The 24,558-nt window shown below is 40.3% G+C and overlaps 1 protein-coding gene across 2 annotated transcripts in view; it reads left to right on the top strand.

Annotated features, from left to right (window-relative positions):
• The first annotated feature begins 9,428 nt into the window (after positions 1-9,428).
• POU6F2 (POU class 6 homeobox 2) overlaps positions 9,429-24,558 on the top strand; it is a 290,005-nt gene continuing 274,875 nt past the window's right edge. For both annotated transcript variants that reach the window (XM_068156860.1, XM_068156859.1), the window contains exon 1: positions 9,429-9,469. In XM_068156860.1, coding sequence (XP_068012961.1) covers positions 9,458-9,469 — 12 coding nt within the window. In that variant the 5' untranslated portion in view covers positions 9,429-9,457. The remainder of the gene's footprint in view (positions 9,470-24,558) is intronic.

Genomic DNA, 24,558 nt, shown 5'->3' with positions numbered 1-24,558 from the left:
CCCCCAAACTTGTCTTTGCTTTTCTTTTTTTACCCATCCGGCCAAGCTCAGTGTTTCCTTTTCAGTTACATCTCCCCCACACACCCCCTCCCCAGAGAAAGTTGATATAAAGGGGCAAAAATAATTTTCTTTATCCTTTAATCCTTTATTCTCTTTGCTTTTAAAAGTTTATTTACTTCCTACAGTTGACCATCTTGAGCTTCTGCTTCTCTGCTGTGTCAAGACTTGCTTAAGCTTGAAGGTTTTTTAGGCTTGACCAAACATTGACAGCACTATCACAGAAGCTAATGCTAGAGTCTGCCAGTTTGATGGATTAAGTAAACTTATTGAAATCTTTTTTTCTTTAATACTACAAGATGCCAAGGGCTGTTTTCTATTCTTGTTCTTTGTGTGAAACACCCACTGACACTAATAGAAGTTCCATGTGTGGAATTAGAGTAGAACATGGCCCTTAATATTTAAAGGGCTTGTCAACTTTGTGCATGAAGAAATCTGGTGGTGTGGTGTGTTGCTGCTTTGCTCTGTTCTCCTCATACATCCTCTGCTCTGTAAAGGCATTTCTTGTATGAATTTCAGGCTGCTAGCAATGGCACTAACTAACTTTTTCCCTTCCTAAAACTATTTTAAAAGATATTCTTCCCCTTTTTTCAGACATCTGTCTGCTTTGGTCAATAAAATATATTAGAACTGTTTTGGTTGGGTTGATAAACAGTTTTGTTTTCCAAGTTGTTCATGCTGCTGCTCTGTGGAGGAAGAGCAGGAGAGAGAAAGCTTAACAGAGAAGCTGTTTCCAGGGGCATTAACATTCTTAGTGTTAGAACAAAACACCTAATCTTTTACATTCTGCCTACTTTGATTCTCCGCTTATTCTCAAGTTGTACCTTGCTCTAACACAGTGGTGGTATGCTAGGTAGCTAAGGAGAGTTAAATCATTTATGTGACAAAAAAAAAAGTTCACCACTAGCCTCATTCCTATTTCAAATGCACACTGCTTATTTTGTTAGAACTAGGGTTGCAGCTCGGCAGGGCTACCAAATTGTCATGGATGGCCATGGGCAGAACTTTCAGATTTTAACAGCCCACTGCAAAGCTGATTTCTTTATCTTTCTGGAAAGGCAGAATTTCTCTTTTCAGCCTCCTGCTCTTCCTCAGTCATAGCTCTTGAAATTCTCTCTCTTTGCCCTGCAATGGCTGTTTCTGCCTGCAAAGGAGGTGGCTTTTTGCCAGGCAGGGTCAAGATTTTGGTTATAATGCTAGAAGACTAAGGAAGCAATTAATGGGGGAAAGAAGGCCTAGGTAACTCTTCCTGTGTTTTGAAGATAATTTTGACAATTGACTGAAGAAAAAGACAGTTATTTCCAGTCTCAAATGCTTATGAATATGGCATTCACAAATGTGGCCAGCAAGTGTGTTCATTCTGAAGTATTGTGGGTGTTCTGATGGTATTTCTGGTAAGTAAGAGTGTTCCTACTTGTGAAAATACCGAACATGCTGCCCAAATCTGCATACAGGCTGCAGTCAGTGATGTGGATTGGGTCCTAGATATCATACAGAGGTTCATAAAGAAATCTACAGAACATAATATGGACAGCATCAGTGCTTTACAATGGTGTGGCCTGCTCTGCAACCTGTCATTAATCAGTCCTCAACAGATCTAAGTATATTCATACGGAAATCTACTGAAGTGAATATGGATAGCATCTGTGCTTTACAGTGGCCTGCTCTGCAATTTGTAGTTCCCAGGGAGGTTTTAAAAGCTGTTTTTTCCAGAAGACTTACCTGCTATGATATTGCTTTTGTTTTAAAATTTCTTGTGTTTTTAAACCAGGTCACCTGGGTAAGCAAGTGAAAGATGGATCAAAGTGAGTGCACTTAAAAGTAGCCTAGGTATATGGTTCTGAAAACGTACATGAGCTTCAGTAATGAATACGTTTTCTTGGTATGTTTACTGGGCTAGCATGTTAATGGTTAGTCAGCCAAACCTTCAGTTAATGATATAAAGAAGTGATAGCAGCAGTTAACAGTGCGGAATTACCTGAAACTGATGGAAACCCTGTGGTTCCTTCCCAGACACTTCACCTTTAAGTTGCTAAAACTTTACAGAAAATATTGCAGCATTTCAGGGTGGTGGTATCACAGTATCACAGTATCGCCAAGGTTGGAAGAGACCTCGAGGATCATCGAGTCCAACCTGTCACCACAGACCTCATGACTAGGCCATGGCCACGTCCAATCTCCTCTTGAACACCTCCAGGGATGGTGAATCCACCACCTCCCTGGGCAGCCCATTCCAATGATGAATGACTCGCTTGGTGAAGAACTTTCTCCTCACCTCAAGCCTAAACTTTCCCTGGTGCAGCTTGAGACTGTGTCTCCTTGTTCTGGTGCTGGTTGCCTGGGAGAAGAGAACAACCCCTTCCTGGCTACAACCACCTTTCAGGTAGTTGTAGAGGGCAATGAGGTCACCCCTGAGCCTCCTCTTCTCCAGGCTAAACAATCCCAGCTCCCTCAGCCTCTCCTCATAGGGCTTGTGCTCAAGGCCCCTCCCCAGCCTTGTTGCCCTTCTCTGGACACATTCAAGTGTCTCAATGTCTTTCCTAAACTGAGGGGCCCAGAACTGGACACAGTACTCAAGGTGCAGCCTAACCAATGCAGAGTACAGGGGCACAATGACTTCCCTGCTCCTGCTGGCCACACTATTCCTAATGCAGGCCAGGATGCCATTGGCCCTCTTGGCCACCTGGGCGCACTGCTGGCTCACATTTAGGCGGATGTCAATCAGCAGCCCCAAGCACCCCATCCAGTCCCCTCTCAAACACCTCCAGTGATGGTGACCCCAACACCTCCCCGGGCAGCCCATTCCAATGGCAAATAACTTTCCGTGAAGAACTTTCTCCTCACCTCGAGCCCAAACTTCCCCTGGCACAGATTGTGACTGTGTCCTCCTGTTACAGGTAGCACTGCATGGAAAAGATGTTTGAACTCAACTCCTATTTGTAAGGCTCACCTGGTTTTCTTAAGTAGATTTTGTTCTGCAGATTGCAAGGTGCCCATTTGCAAAATGTCTAATGGGACAATATGGAAATGACATTGCTCCATTTCTTACTGATTTACTGTGCTTACAGCTGATATTGGTTAACTTCAAAGCAGGATGTTATTCCAGGTGTTCTGCTTTCCTCTGCTGCTCCACCTGTTCCCTCCCAGACTCAGCCTTTCTACATGGGGCTTCTTTTCTCCATCTGTCTCCCTTTTTGACTCCCTATATAGTATTTTTAGTTCTTTCTTACAATCATAGAATGGTTTGGGTTGGAAAGGACCTCCAAAGGTCATCTAGTCCAACCCCCCCTGCAATGAACAGGGACATCCTTCATTAGATTGGGTTGACAAGAGTCCTGTCAACCCTGACCTTGAATATATCCAAGGGCGGGGCCTCAGTCACATCCCTGGGCAACCAGTTCCAGTGTTCCACTACCCTCATCGTAAAGAACTTTCTCCTCATGTCCAACCCAAATCTACTCTTCTCCAATTTACAGCCATTGCCCCTCACTACAGGCATTATAAACAGTCCCTTTACAGCCTTCTTGTAGGATCCTTTCAGGTACTGGAAGGCTGCTGTTAGGTTTCCCCAGAAACTTCCTATCTTCCTGGGTAAGACCTAGAAAATCTGAAGCCAAACAGTGCAATTTTATTTTATTCTTATTTATCTCAGAGTAGATAAAGATGATTCTTTTTATTCTTCTCTTTTTCCCCCTTGCTTCTGTCCAATGGGGAAGAATGTTAAAAATTCACCCAAGTTGGGTGGGATGGGTGGAAGGGATGTCTGGAGATCATCTAGACCCCAAGTCTTGCTCAGTCAGGGCTACCTAGACCTACTTGCCTGGGACCATGTCCAAGCACTTTTTGAATATATCCAAAAAGACAACTCCACAATCCCTCTGGGCACCTTGTGCCAGTGCTCTGTTACCCTCACAGTGAAAAATCACTTCCTGATGTTCAGAGAGCCTCATGTGTTTCAGTGTGTGCCCTTTGCTCTGTCACTGGACACCACTGAAAGGGGTCTTTGTTTTTGCATCCTTCCTGATGAGATTCCCCTGAGCCTTCTTTTCTGCAGGCTGTGCACTTCCTGCTCTATCAACCCTTCTTCACTCGTGAGGTGCTCCAGCTCATCATTTATTTTTGCCATCTTTTGTTGGACTCTTTCCAGAATGGCCATGCCTCTTTTGTACTGGGAGCCTAAAACTGGACACAAATGTGACCTGGGAGCCTAAAACTCCAGATGTGACCTCACCCGTCTTGATCATCTTTCTCCACCTGCTGGCCCAATGGAGCCTAGGATGCCATTCATCACCTTTGCTGCAAGGGTACCACCACTGCTGGCTCATGTTCATTTTGGTACCCTGCCAAGCTACTTTCCAGCTGATTGAACACCAGCATGTACTGATGCACAGGGCTGTCCTGCTTTGATGTAGGACTTTCCACTTCTTGTTGATCTTTGAGGTTTTTGTCTGCCCATTCCTCCAGCCTTTTAGGTCCCAATTTACCTGTCCCACAGGGCAGATAAAACAGGTTAAAATAAGTTAATTTTCAAAACCCCGAACTTATTTTTTTATTACTTAGAAAAAGCTTTTCTCAGTAATGAACTACAGTGCATAGCTTCTTCTGTTAGGTTTCTTAGAGAAACTGGGGAAAATGTTATGGCATTAAAAGGGGAAATAAGTTTCAGAGTTTGCTACATGGTTGCTCCATAACTCAATTTGAAATTCCACATTTTCTAGTGGTATTAGTATGAGTGTAACATGCCTTTGAATACAAATATAATTTTTAGCTTGTGACATAGAAAAGCTCCTTTCTGAAACTTTCTAGGATTTTTGCATGTGTCTATGGGCTATCCCATATAATATACATGTAAGCTTTCAGAGAACAGGACCCAGTAAATTAACATAATTTGTTTAGGGCAATGAGTTATAAATATTGCTTTAAAAGGTAGTTGGAAGAAACTTTTTAATGTTCTGGAAAGCACACCTGAAGGTGTCTAGTGTGATACTAATTCTGTGTTGCACCAGTGGTGTAATTTGTTGTGGGCGTTTGACACTAAAAGAGTCTGACCTTCAGATGCAATGTTACCCAGGCCCTTCCTCTGAAGAACCCCCATCTGGATTCCCTGGATAGAGTCTCCCCTCTTTGGAAGCAGGAAGAATTTTCTGTTTTGGTGGGTGCAGGATTTGGTCCTCTGTGCACTGGTCTTTGAAGGTGTGTGTGTCTTTTGGTGTTTAGGCATTTGAGGCACTCTCTCTAAACAGAAATCCATACTACTTAGTACCTGATTTACTCAGTGCAGGTGAGGTGTAGATAGGAAGACTCAAAGGGGTGAGCATAGATAACCATGGCCTTCAGCAAGAAAATGCTTCCTAGTAGGCAGTGTTCTGTAAGAGGGATTGGCCTCCACTGCGTGTTATTCCAGGAACAGACCCACGGATAATAAATCCACCTCTGTTGTGTATGGCTTGTGAAAGGGCATAGTATCAAAAGCATAAATGGCTCAAGAAAAAATATTTTAAAATCTTCATCATTTCCTACCCCAAGCAGCTCTTGTTCAGCAGCAATAGGCCCATCATGGGTGGGCAGAGGAGGAGCTGTAAATATTGTTTCCTCTGTGAGGAGACTATTACCAAATCTTGGATATGGAAGTATTTAATCTTACATTCACTGTTCTCCTCATCTGTGATATTAGAAAAAATGAAGAAAGAAAAAATTGTGGGTTTTTTATCTAAGCAAATGATCTTACCTGCATTCCAGGGAAATCATGGCACCGAACAAAATTGAAAAACCCAACCTTTATGTGAACACAGAAGATAACAAACACCTAGAGGTGCTGGCTGGGTGGGTTAGAAAATGGTCTGAATAAATGCTTACAGACTGAAACAGGTGATTCATGCTACTTTGGGTCAGTTGGTCATAGATGGACTTCAGGAGGGGGCTATCCTCAGAAGTGTACTGCAAGATAGATACTGATATAAGTGATTGGGATTTATTCAGTATGACAGAGCCCAAAATAAAGCTGATACACACTGTTGGTGTGATAGATCATTTATTCCTACTTTAGCAAGGCAAAATCTTCTTTCATGATGAGGCACCAATGTGCTTCTTTGTAAGAAGCATTAGGCCCTTCCCATGTTTTGTTTCTGAGTTCTGCAGGGAGATCATATGCTTCCATGGTTTAGTTTCAATGATGATATCCTTTTCCAAAGCAATGGTAAAAGATGGCAGTTTCTCAGAGATATCAAAAACTTGTCTGAGGTATCTATGATTGATGAGAGAATGTATATTAGTGTGTCTATCTTTGTGGGTCAGAGCTCCCCTTTGATAGATATCACTCCATGGCTTGCCACTCTCTAGATGTCTGACTTCTAAGTGTGTTTCAATGTGTTCAGGATAAGGAGGAAGGACAAGTCTGGCATTGGTTTCCTGCATGGTCTTCACCTAGTCAGCTAGGTCAAAATTTCAGACTAGAGTAGATTAAGCACCCAGCTTTAAAACATTGACTTTGCTCCCTGCGGTATACGTGCATACACTGGGGTACGTGTCTTTGTGGGCCTCATTTCTGTGCCCTGCCATACCTGGAGGAGATGTTGTGAGGCTTTATCTTCTGAAACTTGAAGTGCTTTGGGAAGCTTCCCTGGAAAGTTTCAAAATGCACAGGTCTAAGGAGAAGCTGCAGAGGGCTCCTGAGTATCCTTTACTGTGGTGTTCTTGGGTAAAAAGGAGATTTGTCAGTCCAAGAGAACTTAAAATTATCCTTTTGTCCCTCATGACAATGATATGAATTAAGTTTATCAGGAACTGATGTACCACATTAGTTACTCTTTATATAATTTTTGTCTGTAAGTCCACTTACTTCAGTCTCATTTGTTCCGGTGGACATGGAAATGGTAGAGATAATAGAGGAAAAATAATTTAAACTGCATGCTCTCTCAAGCATAAAACAGGTTCAGCCTGTTCAGGTACATTCCAATGCCCTCTGTTCAACTAGGACCTAGGGCAGCATCTGCTCTCCAGCGCTCTGGTTAGTTTTGCCCTGTTTATAAGAGCAAACAAATCCACAAAAGAGCCAACAAAAGACAAACCAAAAGGATTAAGAAAATTGTGCAAGTAAGTTCCTTGCAGCATATGAGGCATTGGATCTTCTGAGTACAAATAATGATGCTTCTACCATGTAGAAAATGTCAGAGAGTCTTATTCAGGTGTACAGTTTGGTTTTAAGGATGTCACTAGTTCTATTAGACTTCCATGTCTTGAAATAACCAGAACTGCACTGTAGAGTTCAAACCTCATCTGTTTGGGCAGTCACAGTCAAACACGAAGCCCTTTGAGTGCTGTACTCAAGATTTTTCCTACCTGTGCCTCCCCATCATATTTGGTTTGTCATGTTATTCTGGGCTTCCCTAGACTTCATTTTCTGTGTTTGTTCCAAGGCCTGCTTGCAGAGCCTAGTCTCCAGACCATTGCTTTCTCTGGGCAGCAGAGGCTGCCTCCTCTCCTCCCTGGTTTCTCAGCATTAGGGAGAGGGACAAAGCTCTTTTTTCCTTTCCTCAGCATGCATCCCCTCAAAGATTACCACCCAGAATACTTCTGTGCTGGGAGCGCCAGGAATAGAAATGCAGCCCAGCATGTTCAGTTTCATACTGGCACTGGCATTTAGGATTGGAATGGACATTTAAGTGCCCACACTGTGCATATTACCACCGCCACAGAAACAACACTACAGACATTTCTGGCAGGATCCTCTTACTGTCTGCAGCAGGAGAAAGAGATTGTGTAAAAAGGACAAATGAATTCCTCTGCTTGCATGCACAATCCACTTCTGACTTGGCAACACATTTGGACTGCTGCTGTAGGCTGTGTTATTCTGCTGTCTTCAGGCAGATGTTGCTTTTGCTCATATGTAAAAATCACATGTTTGAGTATTTCATCACAATCCGATTTGAGAATGAAGTAGCACACACCATCTGGCATTTACAGTAACTGGCTGAGCACCTTTCAGGTCTGTAAAGCACCTAGCAGAGTTGCAGTTGCTAGATATTTATAATTAACCCTCAGTGTCTGAAAATGTAGCTTTATATGTGCACATACACAAAAAAGCATATACATGCACACAGTCTAGTAAATATTCACGTGTCTATATAGACAGACTATGGAATATTTGTGTAGGTACAGAAAGAGTTATATAGTAACAAACGTGTGTGCATGGGTGTAATGACATTGCCTCGTATCACATCTATCAGCTTACAAGCAGCTAATAATTTTCTTTTTTCTACTCACAGCCAAGCATTATAATGGCACATACTCATAAATCAGCAACAACATGGAACATTGCTTAGCAAATATAAATGTATGTGCATTGCAGAATGATCTGAGATTACAAAAATATATCAGAAGTCAAAAGTAGCTGGTGGAGAAATGCTATGTCTTTAGTTTATTGAGATTGTTTGGAGGATCCTAATGTACTGTCACTGAAAGAATAATTTTTCCTTTACAATCTACTTAGCAAAGATTTATCGATCCTTTTCCCCTTCATAGAGAATTACTGATCCATTTTAGAAAATCAGATTTTCACACCTTTCATGAGAATGTGCACAGCGCAGTTCCCTAGGGATTGCCAAGGAAGTTGACTTTGACATGAAATCCCTAGGTACCGACACACAACAGCCTATAGTCTCATCACTGATTTGTTGCACAGGGTGGTAAAATACTTTTATACATTTATAGAGAAATGATTGCACTGCAAGGACTTATTTTTCCATGCTAGTGGATGTATTCAGGGTCCTGTTATTTGTGTAAACAGCTTTCTTTTTAGGGGGTGGTGGCGAGGGGGGCTGGGGGGAAGTAAGTAGGTGTATTTTTTTTTTCTCAGCTGTGATCTTATGAGCGGTAAGGTAAGATAAAAGTTGTTGAAATTCATGTTGCAAAGCAGTAGGGTACTGTAGAATTTTTCAGTGTGTGTAAATAACTTTCTCCAAGATGTGCCTACTCTCTGTCCTCATTATTGTAGTATCCTAGGTAGCTAAGCATTAGGCATGTTATATTGAAGTATGCATCATAATGAAGGTGATTTATTATAATTAAAACAGCATGGAGAGCAGCTTTTATTAGACATATTGTTTCACAGGAGAGCTTAATAAAGAGCATTATTATTAGTTATAGATCTGTGTGAAGGATGTTGTTTACTGAGAGTTATGTGAGTATTAGTCAAAGTCTGAAGTTGCTCATTTGAGCTGTCCACTTTGGGGGGGGGGGGGGGGGGGGGGGGAGGAAAAAAAGGCATTCAGCACAGCAGAGAGAAGAATTTTAAGATTGGAGGGGAGAGAGAGCGAGAGACAGAGAAAAGGAAATGCCGAGTGCATGAAGTGTTCTCTGCAGGAGCAGTTCTAGAATACTTTATTACATATCTACGGAGACAATGGCATGGACTGTAAGTAGCTCCTGTCTCTCAATATAATAATGCACATAAAGTCGGGGTCAGATTGGGTTCGCTCTGGGCTTTGATGCTGCAGAAGGTCACCAGGGGAATCGACGGACAAAAATGAGACCTGAGTTTCATGCAATCAATGAGATTTTTCTATTTAAAGTGGACACTGCTGGGTGCGAGTCTCAGAGCTTCAAATGTGGTTTTGCTCAGCTTTAGCAGATTGAGAGAAAGATGCACCGTAAACGTATTGTTTGTTTTAATAACTCTGCTGGCACAAGTGTACATCTAAACAGGTTAGTCTGGCAAACTCTATTATGAAGTTGCATGAGCTGCAAATAAATGGACACATTAGCAACTACTTTGAATGTTAATTACATTGAGTTTTTTAATTCTGTTTCTGTAGAGTTGTAATTGCCTGGCATTTAGATAACCCTTAAAATATGATTAGACAATTACTGAATCATTTGTTTAAAATCATGTGGGCTTTAGCTGTTCTCTAAAATATACTTTCTACTATTAATTTCTTAGTCCTCTATACTCATTATAGTAAATTCTTTAATTTCTTTAGAAATTACTCACGGTTCCATGGATAAAACATTCTTATGTGCCTTTGGTTAAGAAGCTTCTTTCATTTAAGCAGCAAGCTGGGACAGAATTGCTTTGATAATTTTCTTCTTAAAGTTTTCAGGCAGCTGAAAGATCATCTGTTGTTTTGCCTTTATTGTGTACAGTGATCCCTCTAGGATGAGGAAAGCAATGAGGAAGAATGTGATCAGTGAGTCTGACAGAGTGGTAGCACTGGCAACAGCAAATAATTGACTGATATGAAGGAGATTTATCTCTGCTATGAAATGGTTAAGAAATTAAAGCCTGTTATAGACCAATTTCTAATCACAGATATATATGATTTTAACAGCTTTGCAGTCAGTGGAATTGTTGCAAATTTACACTGCCCTGGCCAACACAGGTCCTGACAGTTTTCAATTTCAAAGCAAGTCAGCTATTGGACTGTACTTTGTGAATGAGAACACCACTTAGATCTGGGATTTAAATTATCTGATTTGTTGCTTTTCAAAAGTAAAAAGAAAACAGCTAACACACTCTCCCTATTAACAATCCTCTTTCAGTAGATAATGCACCTGGCATTTTATGAGCTTCCATTTAAAAAATTTAAGTATTCAGTCTGAAGGACTGTTTTGTCTGACATCACTGCATAAGTAAATGTCCACCAGAGGCTATGAGGGAGTAAAAGGGGAAGCAGCAAATCCAGCTCCCTGTGTTTTTCAACCAATGACTAAAAATAGCCTTTTTGATGACAGCAAATAAAATCAAATTAGGTGCAAAAAGAATAAAGTATACGCAGGTACAAAATAATCCCAAAACAAACAAACAAGCCAAGGCCTTCACAGTCTTTTTGATTTAAACATCTTAAAAACAGAGTAATTGAGGATTTTTGAGAGGAGTATTAGAAATCATAGATTTTTCTACAGCTCAAGTCTAAATTTGTTTGCCGGTATCTGAAAAATGCCCCAAAGAAGAGTAGGTATTCAGAAGAGAACTTAAGCTTATGCCTCAGTCTAATTTCTGTTAGCAGGGTCATTTACAATTCAAGCAGAATTTATGCTCACCTGAAATGATTTATTTGTGTTTTCATGTATGCCCTGAGTAAGAACACTTCAGTTTACATTATTCTCATTAAAAAGGAAAAACAAAACAAAACAAAAAACACCAAAAAACCAACCAAAGAGAAACAAACCAAAACCATCCTCCACCTCAAACATCCTCTCTTAATGGCCCTTATTGTTGCATTCTAAGAACGTGTTAAACATTTTCCAGATAAGTCTTTTGGGCAAAGCATAGAAAGAAATACATTACTTGAATTTTGTATATGAAGATACTGGCAATAAAAGCCCTTTGCAGTAACTACATTCCATTGTAAAACAAGTCTCTGGCAGATAATGGAAAGAGTAAGTGATTGCAGGTAGGTTATGTAAAGCTCAAAGAAGAGCACAATGAGCCACAAGACCCCATGTAACATAAAATAAATCAGCAGGTTATACAGAAAAGGGGAGGAAAGAAAATGCCACAACATTTGTAATGTTTTTCTCTAGACACACTTTGCCTATCAGTATTTCTCTTTTTGGCTGCAAAAGAGGGTGATAAAACATAGCACATGCAAATTCAACTGTTGTCAGATTGTAGCCCAGTTGACCTTTTTGAGGTGTTTGTCTTTTGGGGACAGCAGCCCTGGCATGGTTCTCACTGTAGGAGTCACTGGAAGCTAATTTGTGTTTTGCAGTAGACAGTTAAGCATAAGCAGTCTACTTTGGCCTCCCCAGAGAGGTCTGCTGCTTGTTACAGCCAATGCCAACAGGATCTAGTTCCTAAGCCTCCACTCTTGGAAAAGTTGGGTTTTTTTGGATTTACAGTTAAATATCCATTTGCAGGATCTGGAGCAGGGGCAAATCAGTTCCTGTGCAAGGACTGGTTCAGAATTAGGTGCTGAATTAGTTCATGCTGCACTGAGCAGACCTTGTGTATAAGGCTAATAAGGCGTTTTTCTGATTCTCTGGTTTAATGGTACTGTATATTTCATCATACTTTATCTTCCTGAGTGTTTCAGGGAAGGGTGAGAGATGAGCTGCATATACAACAGGAGGAGAGCATGAGCCAAAACATAAAGTACAAATGGTCACAAACTCAGGAACTGGCTGAATTCAAGTGAAAAAATATGCACATCAGAAAAGGGTTGAATGCCATTTGTAAGGACTTCACCTTCCTATTCACACTTAATATACTTTCTTCTTTGTGTTCTTTAATGAACCAGCCTGAAAAGCAATTTCTGACACCTGCCTCTCCTACTCAGTATTTTAAAAATACTGGGAAAGCAGAGATGTAAATTAAAGCTTCCCATGGACATTTTTAACTTCTGCATCCAGCTCTTATTCAACATATCATCCCAGGTCTCGCTGATCTTAGCAGCATTACAAGGATCATATTTTCACACAGATGAACCATTCATGGCAATTTCTCCAATAGATCTGACACGAACATTCTTTTCTTTGATATTCAAGATATAAGCTTTCTATTTTTGACCTATTTTTCCCCCCAACCGACATATTTATTGAGGCTATTGCAAGCAAAATCCCATTTTCCATTAATAGTTGACTTCTTTTTCTTCCTCTCACAGTATTTCAGGCTGATAGAGCAGTAAGAGAGTCTTGGTCAAAGTCAGCTTATGTATATGCATCCATTCATAAAATCAAACCTGTAACGTTTATCTAGAACATTTAAATAAGTATATATACACGTACAGTGGTTAATATATATGTTGCACTTTGAGTAGATGCCTTCATGATTCTGCTGTGGTAGATCAACAGGTAGCATTTATTGATCTGTTGTAACAGCAGTTCCAGTGAAGATTTTGATTGATTGTCCTCCATCGAGTGTGAGTTCTTTCTCCATCTCTCCAAAGTCTTCAGTGGCATTGGCTGCAGTTAGCATAAAGACAAAGGTTTCCAAGGAAAGGATGTAATATTATGTGTATAATTGTGTTTGGATTCCAAGCCATTATTTCAATGCCTTTGCTATAGCTATCTGAGCAATTTGGTATACCCCTTATGCTAAGAGTCTTTAAACTATTAATAATAGCACAGATATCTCATGTCAAGCCTGCATTCTGCAGAATAATTAGAACTTAATGCACACCATGGAGCAGAAATGTATTTTGTGACCTGTGCTGTTTCATCAAACAAGTCTTCTTCCTCTTTTACCTCTTATATTAAACCCAAACTCAATGTTTCAGTTTTTAAGGATTCCAGGCATGCAAAATTCTATATTAAGAAGATAGGAAAATATTTCAGTAACATCACATTGTTTTAGTTCTCCAACATTAAACTGTAAGATACCTTAGTGCATATTTCAATGCTAAATGTTTATTGTAATGACAGTTTATTCTCAGTCTAAGAGAACTACATCATCAGGCAAGAATGCATTTGTATTTATTTAGAGAAATAAGCCACTTAGCCACTATTCACTAACTGGTGCCAGTCACTTTCCTTATCCTGACTTATTCATACCTCTTCTCTCTCTCATTTTATCTCTGAGTTTCTTCTACTTGTTGAGTGAAATAAATAAAAGGAGTCTGTCCTCCACCTTTTTCTTTCTTTTATAAATGGAAATATTCACTATGGGAGCCTAGAAAGGAAATGTATGAATGCCAATACTGCTTCCTAGGGAATCTCCATCAACAAGATCTCTTGGTTAGACTCAGTAAGACCTCCATCTCTTCCAATTACTGTCCAAAAATAAATCACAGATTGTCCTGAACACGTTCATAAACCCTGCACCACCCCCTTATTCCCATGCTGTTGTTTGTTCACGGGTTATTTTAGACCAGCAATATTCTGCCCTCACAAAGCTTTGTGTGCATGCATTTGACTGACCTGGAAAATGAGGCTGTTGGTGTGGAGTTAATCACCTTCTCTGACAAGCTAAACTAGAAATCTGCTTGGAGACTTTTCAGCAACAGATCTATGCTTGGCAATGGCACAAACATTAGATAAGCTTTATGCCCCTGCAGAACTAAACTGTTCCATCAGTTGTATGGCTTCCTGAAAACTGGAGTGTGCCATGTGGGCTGAAGGGAGGTCTTTGTTTCATAAAGTTCAAGACTTTGCTTGTTTTTGAGCTGCAGTCTACCTCTGGATGGCAGTACGGTCACTGTGAACTGTTTGGAGCTACTCCAGCGTTCTCTTAGGAAGTACCTATCTGGTAAATTTGTCTAAGTCTTCGTCTCACCCCTGGTATTGTTTGCCTTTACCTCCAGCTTTCAGAATTTGATGCAAGAAGTGAAGCCTCAAGGCTGGAGTCTCTATGCACAGATGAAGATCTACAGAAAACTTTCTTTTCAGCTGCATTGTTTTCAAGGCTTTGTGTCCCTCATTCCAGCTGAGCCATCAGTCACAGCTGTTCAGCCTTTTGAGTGCCTGCTTCTTTTTCAACTGGGTATTATTACAGTACCTGATCTGAATGCTCTCCAGAAGTTGTTGAGAAAGTAGGACCTTCTCTCACATAAACTAACTGTACTCAGTTGTAATGTGATTTACAGCTTTTTTTTTTTTTTTTTTTTTTCAGTAGACTTTTAAGCTCTAACTTCTAAGTATTTTCACATTCTATAAAATTTTTCAGGATTGATAAGTTTTCTTGAGCTAAAAGGAAACTGGAACCACATTGAGTAATGTGACAAATTTCAGGGCACATACTACTTTTTCCCTCTATCTCAAACAGGAATTGTCTGACATTTTCCTCAAATTAGGTGTAAGGTTTTCTTTTCTCTTTTAGCTTCAAAATGTATCTGGCTTTTTTTTTTCCCCTATCTTTGTTTGTTTATTTGGCAAATGTTGTGCGGCAAAACAATGGGATTTGAAACTATACAGGGAGCCAAAAATAGAAATCTACCACGAAATTATATGATCATTGTGCTTGTAGTTAAACCAAGATGGTTTTCTAAATATCAATGCATACAACAGATCTTTTTAAAAGTACCATATCAGTGTAAATACATATGTGAAGCAGGCACACTATGCAAAGTCAGATTTCACTGCTGTTTCTATCTGTGACACCAACTAGGAAACTAAAAGGGTGTCTGCTGTGCACTGTCATCAGCAATGTTACAAACTCTGCTCCACCTTCTAGACTGCCTTTCCAATCTCAGTGCCTTAAATGAAGTGCTAAAACATGCTGCGGAGTCCTAGTGAAAGATTAGAATATGTTACTGAGGTCATAACTTATTAATGATATTAATATGGCATACAAGGCAGGAGGGAACCCGCTTTGACAGAGATCCCAGGCTGAGTCTGTGAAGACAGGCTGTGGAAGGAAACCCAGAAAGCTTGGGAAAGAACTCTGGAGAGAAAATAAACACAAAGCCATCTGTTCTGTCATTTTTGCTTTCATTGTTAGTGTAGTCTTTTGAGTGGCAGCAGGCTTGAGGTGACCATTGGTGGTATGCCTTGGAAGACACCATAAGCGTATGTGATTGTGCACTCTCATGTTAGGTTTTTCTTTGTAGTACAACAGAACTTCAAATATCACAAACAGAAGAGCTTTTCCTACTAGTCTTTTCAGGAGAATGTTGTAATCTAAGCACATACTTTTTGTGTGTGTGTGTTTTGTGTTGTTGGTTTTTTTGTTTCTTTTGGGTGGTTGTTGTTGTTGTGGCTTGCTTTGTTGTAGGTTGGTTTTCCTCCCCCCTTTTCCCTTTTTCCCTAGACAGATAATACCCATTATATGTTTCAATGTCATTTTCATTCTTTTCCTCCTACTTAGCTCCGTGGTTACCTTTGAGCAATTTGTCCCAACTGCTGTGATACAGCCTCACAAAATCTGATCATATAAGTGGTCCCATTGATTCCAGTACATATACTCAGGGCAGGGTTACATGCTTGAAGGACCAGTTTATACCCTTCAGATATAGATAAATGGCTATCGTATCTTCAAGCCATAATTTAACCACAGCATATACATGGCTTTGTTTTCACTGAAGCAGTTCAGTTCCTCTGTCACAATAAATTTAACATATCTGGTTGGGTTTCTTGTAGTGCTTTTCAGTACATTGTCATGCGGTTGTTAAAAACTCTTGCAGATATCATGTCTCCTAGGTCATTTAGGAGAAAGACATTTTGTAGGTGGGTAACATGATGAGACCCCTAAAACTGAGGTTTGAGGCCCAACTGTAAGTCTTAATTTGTGATGTTACTTCTCTATCATGCATCCTTTTCATGGTCTTCCAGCCCACTTTGATATGTGGTGTTCAAGCAGCTTTGTGAACCTGGTGCTTAGGGACATACTTCAGTGTTGACCCTTCAGTGCTGGGTCAAAGTTTGGACTGGATGATCTTGAAGGTCTCTTCCAACCAGACATATTCTGTGATTCTGTGATATTAGATGTACTGAGTGTCCAGGTACTTTTATATATATGCAGAGGGACCTTGACCGACTGGACAGATGGGCAGAATCCAATGGAATGGCATTTAACAAGTCCAAGTGCCGGGCGCTGCACTTTGGCCACGGCAATCCGATGCAGAGCTACAGGCTGGGGTTGGAGTGGCTGGAGAGTTCCCAAACAGAGAGGGACCTGGGGGTACTGATTGACAACCACCTGAACATGAGCCAGCAGTGTGCCCAGGTGGCCAGGAGGTCCAATGGCATCCTTGAGTACTGTGTCCAGTTCTGGGCCCCTCAGTTTAGGAAGGACATCGAAACACTTGAACGTGTCCAGAGAAGGGCAACAAGGCTGGGGAGAGGCCTTGAGCACAAGCCCTATGAGGAGAGGCTGAGGGAGCTGGGATTGTTTAGCCTGGAGAAGAGGAGGCTCAGGGGTGACCTTACTGCCCTCTACAACTACCTGAAGGGTGGTTGTAGCCAGGAAGGGGTTGGTCTCTTCTCCCAGGCAACCAGCACCAGAACAAGGGGACACAGTCTCAAGCTGCACCAGGGGAGGTTTAGACTCGAGGTGAGGAGAAAGTTCTTCACCGAGTGAGTCGTTCGTCATTGGAATGGGCTGCCCAGGGAGGTGGTGGAGTCACCGTCCCTGGAGGTGTTCAAGAGGAGATTGGACGTGGCACTCGGTGCCATGGTCTAGTCATGAGGTCTGTGTTGATAGGTTGGACTCGATGATCCTCGAGGTCTCTTCCAACCTTAGTTATACTGTGATAAGCACTACCTTACCTGTGTTAGTTGTGAAGAAAAGAGGTGTAAAATAAAGAACTTCCATTTAAATTTTTTTTCATGTTTGCTTTCACTCTGTCTTCTTTCCTGGTGTCTGTAAAAACAGAAAGAAAATGGAAGTGTGCAGCTAGAAATTGTCTTCTCAAAACAAGGCCAGTAATTTGATCAGCTGTTTGTACTGTTAGATTGTCTGTCTTCCTTCTGTTATGACTTACTCTTAAATGCTGTGCTGGAATCAAGTTGGGGACTGATGTAGAGTTGAGAAGGGTTCTCTGAAAAAAGGATTGTGCATGTGGCTATGTGAGACTTCTGAGATTGTAAAGGCATTAAACTACTAGTTAAGGAAGATTTTGCTGTGATAAAGTCAGAGGAACTGCTATTTAAGCACATAATTCATGTTAATGCACCATGATCCCTGGTGAGTGGGTTATAGTATAGCCACTCAGTAGCTTTTCTTAAAGCAATATATAATCCTAGAAAATGGAAAGGCAGTCCAGCCTTTTTTTTCTTTTTTTTTTTTTTTTTTTTAAAATCATTTTGGATTTAGATTTTTCTCCTTAGTTTTATTAATGTCTGTTGCACACAGCCCTTGTCCTTACAATATGATGAAGGTGATACTCTTAGCTTAATCCTCATAACCCTCTAAAACCAGCATTATTCTTCTTTAGGGTTTTTTTGGGTTTTTTTTTTTTGTGGTTTTTTTTTTTTTTTAGGCTTTTTTATATTTTAATCTTGATATATATTTCCTTCAGACTTTAAGATTTGGGTTCCTAGGCTTCCCACGTGAAAAGCAAGTTTTGCGCCTATTGTCTATGTTAGAATTTGAAGCTGAAAGATAAGAAGAGGGAAGTTTGGGAACTGCTGGTAGAACTGTGCAAACAATACTAGTTATGTGGAGGCTTGTTTCTCTTTTCCACTTGAGCTTTTTGTATCTTGTAGGGAAGATCTGCCTGTGTGTCCTGGTGCAGCACAAAGCATCCCATATCCTAAGTATCTAGTCTGAGAATATTTATTGCTTTTGCTATTTGGACTACAAATAATTGTCTGTAATTTGCTATTTGCCTACAAATATTTTGACAAATAATTGCTTGTGCAAGTGTTTTGATCCTATGTAGATGCTGTTGCTCATCTTTTACATCCACATGCCGATGTATAGAATTATTAGTATTGCTTTGACATTCTCTTGGAAGCAAGCAAATAGTTCATGATAGTCACTTAAGTAGTGTTATTGTGCTGCCTACTAATATGCCCTACTTGTGAGCACAAAAATGGTAGCATGGTCTTACGAAAAAAGAGCTTTTTACAAACCTGTTGTGGCTGCTGTTGGAGTAATGGGATATCAAACAGGCAAAATTGCATGTGTTGTCAATGGCTACAATATAATTTCATTGACTTACAATGTTTAAAGTGAAGGCATGATGGTAAGCTTACGTAAGGTGTCACATTGAAGTAATTGCTCACCAACTTGATTTTTATGGCCAAAGAGAACATTTTAATGTCCACATGAATTCTAAAAATGTTCTGCGTGGAAACAGAGATCAAAGGATGCAATTAAATGTTCATATACTGTAGTGCTGAGAAATACTTAAAAAACACAAGAAATAAATGGATTAAGTGCGGGTAAAAGTAAATGAGAAAGTTGATTTACATTTATGGCTAAAACTTGGTCTAATATGACAAAAAGAAAAAAATCACTGGTTTTACTCACTCCAAATGTAGCTGGTTTTATTTGTTCAGTATTTGCCTAAGTATTTGTACTTCTGCATTCATTAGACCAAAATTTCTGATCAGCACTCTCCAGGCCAATGTTACCACATTGTTTGGAGTCAGGTGATATGCATGAACCCTCATCTGGCTCTAGAGGAAGCTCCCAGGCTTGGACTGTCAGGCCTGGGAGCTGAGCTGAGCTGCATGGTTGTGTGAAAAGAGAGTTCAAGCAATATCAGAGATGTATGAGCACTCTACTAATTTTCCTAAGTTGTAGATATGAATCCTCTTGCTGGCACTGGCTGGAGATAACTTCCTTCATAGCAGCCTGAATGGTGCTGTGTTTTGGATTTGTGACTACACCCATGCTGATAACATGTCATGTTTGTCACAGAGCAATGCTTGCACAGTGTCTGGGCTAGAAATTGGCAGGCTGGGAGAGGACACAGCTGTGACAACTGACTCTGACCAAAGAAATATTCCATATCATGTGACAGAGTGTACAATATTCAATGCCTGGAGAAAGGGGAAGGAAGTAGGGAATGTTTGTGGTTATATTGTTCACCTGCACATGGAGTGTATGCATACTGAGGCCTTGGTGTTGACTGGTTATCTACTTGTTAATGGAAGTAGTGGGGAAAAAAATCCTTGTTTTGCTTTATTTGCATGTTCATCTTATGCTTTCCCTGTCAAACTGTCTTTATGTTGATCCACAAGTCTTCCCTCTTTCCATCTGCTCTTTTCTCATCCTGTGGGAGAGGTGAGTAAGCAAGTAGCTGTGTGGGTACTTGGTTGCTGGCTAGGGTCAGCTCCCCACCACAGTGCAAATCTTTAGGAGGGAGTAACTGCTGTAACCACTTAAACAAGAAATAAATGAGCTTGAAGGATGTGTGTTAAGGACTAAGAACTCTCTACCGGGATTTTGAGGAGAGTTGTTCTGAACTTCACATTAATAATCATTTGCATGGGGAAATATTACTGAGAAAAGAGCCATGGTAGGTGTAGCTATGGAAGAGAAGAAACAAGGATAGGGCCTGGTAGAAGCAGAGATGATCTCTACTCCTGTTTTACACTGGCTTACAATGCTTTATTCCTTATTTCTCCTCTCTGTAATGAAAACCTGCTTTCCTAATTCTTTTTGAGATCATCTGACTTGGAGGATGAACACATTGTGTACTAGTGAGTAGCAACAGTAGCATCTTTTGTTCCTAGAAGACTCTTGGACATTGTCCTAGTGTTGGGTTTCCCAGGCATTATCAAGACCTGTTGTAGCTCTGAAATGGATCAGAAGTGCCATCAGGTTAAGAGGAGAGACAGATTTTTGTTGAGGTAAGGATTAAGATGGTTAAATATGCATAGAGTGATTATTTGCTCAACACATGAGAAAAGAGATGTCTGTAGACATCAGAAATAGGTAAGCTGTTGAAGGAGTATGTTAGCAAAAGGAATAAATGAAAGCAATGGGATAAAATCAAGAATGGGCCATTTAAATACTATCAGGGCATTTTCCACTGCAGATGATATTAAAATCTGGTAAGTCATTTGAGGAAAGTGGATTCTTACAAAACTGAATTAGATGTTACTAAACACTAGAAAAGGATAGGTCTCAAAGAGTTCAGCAGAGGCTCTGTGGGGATAGGGTAGACTACACTGCACATGTCCACAGAAACATTTAAAAGCCAAAGCAAACACCTTTATCCTGCTCTCTTGCAAATCACACTGTAGAGATTAGTGACCTGGCCAGCAACAGGTTCAGTGGCAGTAGTGAGCCTCCAAGTGCTGGTGCTTGTATGCTAGCTACCTAGTGGAAAACTTTCTCTCCCATGAACAAAAGGCTATTTTTCATTAAAAGTGGGCCAACAGAGAAGGCAAAGGTGACTGAGAGTGTACTGGTACACTCTCACAGCTCTGCTGGGTACTTTCAGGCTTGCTGAAGAAATATAACTAGATATTTGTATTTCTCACCCTGAAGTTGTTAATGACTATATTCATTTTTGGTAGGCTGATGTTTCTAAAAGTAGTTTCTGTAGTGGTATGCATATTTGTGCATGGGTTGTTGCATACTCTGCATAGTCCTACACAGAGTAAACAAACCTGCAAATTATACATTGTAAAAGAAAACTGCATTGTGTTTTTAAAAAGCATGAAGCTTGTAGAAGGTTGAAAAGAAATTAGAGACCAATGAAATGATGAGATTGCTTTGACCTAAACTTCTTTTTGAAGCAGCAAAACTATGTTTAGGGTTACCCACTGAAATGTTATTAATTTCATTGACCAGAAGATCAGGGCCTTTGCACAGATCTCAGTGACTTTTCACGTGGAGAACTGAGACAGAGTTTGTTCCTGTTGAAATATAGATGGCAGCAATCCAAATGGCTTCACTGACAAAGAAGAAGGACTGTTTAAAACTTTTTTATGTATGTAACATGTAACATATGTGCATATGTGTCTATAGGTCTATGTGATAAACAATAGCAAGACCTTTTGAGTTATTTGTCTGCTGTTGAAGCAGAAGGACATCAACAGCACTTGTGCTTGTGCTCCGGAGGGTGAAACTCAGCAGTCCAGTGATGTCGGCCAGTTGCTAAAAACAGGTGCAAGCAACAAAATATTGCTGTAGTTGCTGTTTTGTTTTGCTCTGCATGTTTTCTGCTTTAAAATATTGTTTACTTAGAAGAGGTTTCCTTAAGAAACAATAGAAAGACAACGGCAAATCATTGCATGGCAACTTTTTTGTTAAAATCAGCCAAACAACCCCCTACAAAACGGAAGTCCCAAATAGAAACACAAACCCAAAGCAACCCATCTAATAAAGAACAGAATGGTCCTTGTAGGAAAATACTAGCAGAACTGAGAAATGCTTCATTCACTTTTTATTGATAATCCAGTTACTATAATTGCTGCAAAAAATGTCCAGTAAGTATTGTGCTGTTTTGCTCTTGTAAGGCGTTAAACAGAAAAGCTGCTGTTGTGCCTCTCCAAATCGAAGCAATGCTCCTGTACGTCCAGCACACAATACTGTGTGACATACTCTACTTCAGCATAATGAATGAAACATGGGGAGTTTCTAAGTATACCTGCAGATTCCAGCAGGTTAAGGCTATTCATAAAAAGACAAAGCATCTTTTGGGCTTGAAGTACTTAAAAAAACCCAAACAAGTCCTTGTGCAAATTTCACTAGAAGTCTGAAGCTGTATAATAGTCAAAGGCATGTTGAACTTGAAATACATTTCATTTGAAATCAAATTGTTGTGGTCTATAATGTGAAAAGAAATATGTGGTACCCAGATGTTGATGAAGACCTGGTATGAAGAAAAGTAACCCTGAAGATCCTCTGTAATGATAAAAAAAAATATTGCACTCATTTATCAGTGGGAAAGGCTTGGAAAAGATAAAAAGCATAACATTATTGATCTGCAGTATTTGCGGCATTATTACATATGGTTAGCAGTTATAACAGGAGGTTTTTCTGTCACCTTAGCTCAACATATGGAAATTATTTCAGATTCTTAACTTGGGAGCTGCACATTTTATGGCAGTGCATCTTCTAGTATTTCAGTCTATGAGACTTGATTCAGGTGAAGCTCTCTGTTTCCCTGAGATTATACTTTATGTGTAGAATAGGTAAAAGGAATTCTGAAGGTCCATCCCTAGAAGATATGGCATCAGTAGATATGCCATGAGAGAAATAATTTCCTGGACTTGTCACTGGAATTCAAGTATGCTGTATTAAGGAAGAACCATGAAGAGCACCTATAGAGCTGACCACCTTGCTAATCATATAATATATAACAGGAAACTGAGCTAACCTAACTTTGGATTCAGAGTTTGGAAGCTTTAATTCTTGCTTAGGTAAAAGAATTCAAGGCAGACCTTCTCATTTGCTTCAAGCTGACAAAGACCAATTGATATGGAAATGAAGATTTTCCAGCAATTTTTGATTGTGCTAGTCTGATTTGGATTATTATATCCTTATTTATAAAGGATTGTATCCTCATTTATACAGGATTTTGAAAGGTTCACAAATATGCTCAATTTCCAAACTATGTTGTGACTGTGTATTGTGTTACAGGTTGTAACTGGTTTTTAAAGTGGCATTCAAGCCAAGAGTTGGATGAATCTAGAAGTAGATTAGAAATACTTTTACATATTTTCAGGGAAAAAAAAAAAAAAAAAAGGTATGTCCCCATTTCAGTAAATCATCTTTTGAAGGTTTTATTTTGTGTCTTTGGAATTTCTGGTGAGAGTCAGAGAAGACCCATCCTGAAGCAGAAAGTGACTTTCCTGATAAAGGCCAAGTCCATGTCTGATTACAGACACATCTTGATTTGGGCTTTCCTAGACCAAAGCAATTGAATGAACTGCTGAGCTAGGTTATGGTTTAACTCATGTTCAGTGTTTCAAAAAAGATAGTTAATAGTTTCTTAGTTTAATCTGGATTCTAGCTTTGATATGTCTTCCTGAAGAGTTGTTTCTGGTGTATGCAGAGCTTGACAAATTAAAATACAGAGATGCTGTATATAATATCATATTTAAACTAGGCCAAATTGATATGACTTCAGTGCTTTGTGGCTGATAAGCATTAAGATTACTTTAGAGTATCCCATAGAGTTTTCTATTGTATTTCTAAGTTTCAAAGAGGCCATTTATGGGTTATTCTCCCTCATGGATAGCAGAAGGATTGAGTTGATTATGGGTTGCTCTAAGTTCTAGAAAGATATATTAACATACATAGCAAGATTGTCTGGAAAGATGAAGCCTTTTGTTTAAGACCCTCGCAAACAGAAACTAGTGAAAATAAGGGATAGTTATGGAACTAGCAGGCTTATGACAAAGGGCACTTATATAAAGAGGATTGTCTCTTTTAGGTGATCAGTGTGGAGACTGAAGCAATCCAATGTGAAATAATAATAATAATAATAAACCAGGTTGGAAGAGACCTTCCAGATCATCATGTCCAACCCATCAACCAATCCAACCTACCTAAACAACTAACCCATGGCACCAAGCACCCCATCAAGTCTCCTCCTGAACACCTCCAGTGATGGTGACTCCACCACTTCCCCGGGCAGCCCATTCCAATGGGCAATCACTCCCTCTGTATAGAACTTCTTCCTAACCTCCAGCCTAAACCTCCCTTGGCGCAGCCTGAGACTGTGTCCTCTTGTTCTGGTGCTGGCTGCCTGGGGGAAAAGACCAACAACCACCTGTCTACAACTTTCCTTCAGGTAGTTGTAGAGAGCAATAAGGTCTCCCCTGAGCCTCCTCTTCTCCAGGCTAAGCAACCCCAGCTCCCTCAGTCTCTCCTCATAGGGCTTGTGTTCCAAACCCCTCACCAACTTTGTTGCCCTTCTCTGGACTTGTTCCAGCAAGTCAACATCCTTCCCAAACTGAGGGCCCAGAACTGGACACAGTACTCAAGGTGTGGCCTAACCAGTGCAGTGTACAGTAGCAGAATGACCTCCCTGCTCCTGCTGCCCACACTGCTCTTGATGCAGGCCAGAATGCCATTGGCTCTCTTGGCTGACTGGGCACACTGTAGGCTCATGTTCAGCCTACCATCAACCAGCACCCCCAGGTCCCTCTCTGCCTGGCCGCTCTCCAGCCACTCTGACCCCAGCCTGTAGCACTGCATGGGGTTGTTGTGGCCAATGT

Source organism: Melanerpes formicivorus, unplaced genomic scaffold, assembly GCF_026170545.1.
Source record: "Melanerpes formicivorus ecotype bairdi unplaced genomic scaffold, bMelFor1.0.p_v2 SCAF_35, whole genome shotgun sequence".
Lineage (NCBI taxonomy): Eukaryota > Metazoa > Chordata > Aves > Piciformes > Picidae > Melanerpes > Melanerpes formicivorus.
The sequence above is the reverse complement of the archived record's forward strand: the minus strand, read 5'-3'. Positions and strand labels throughout refer to the sequence as shown.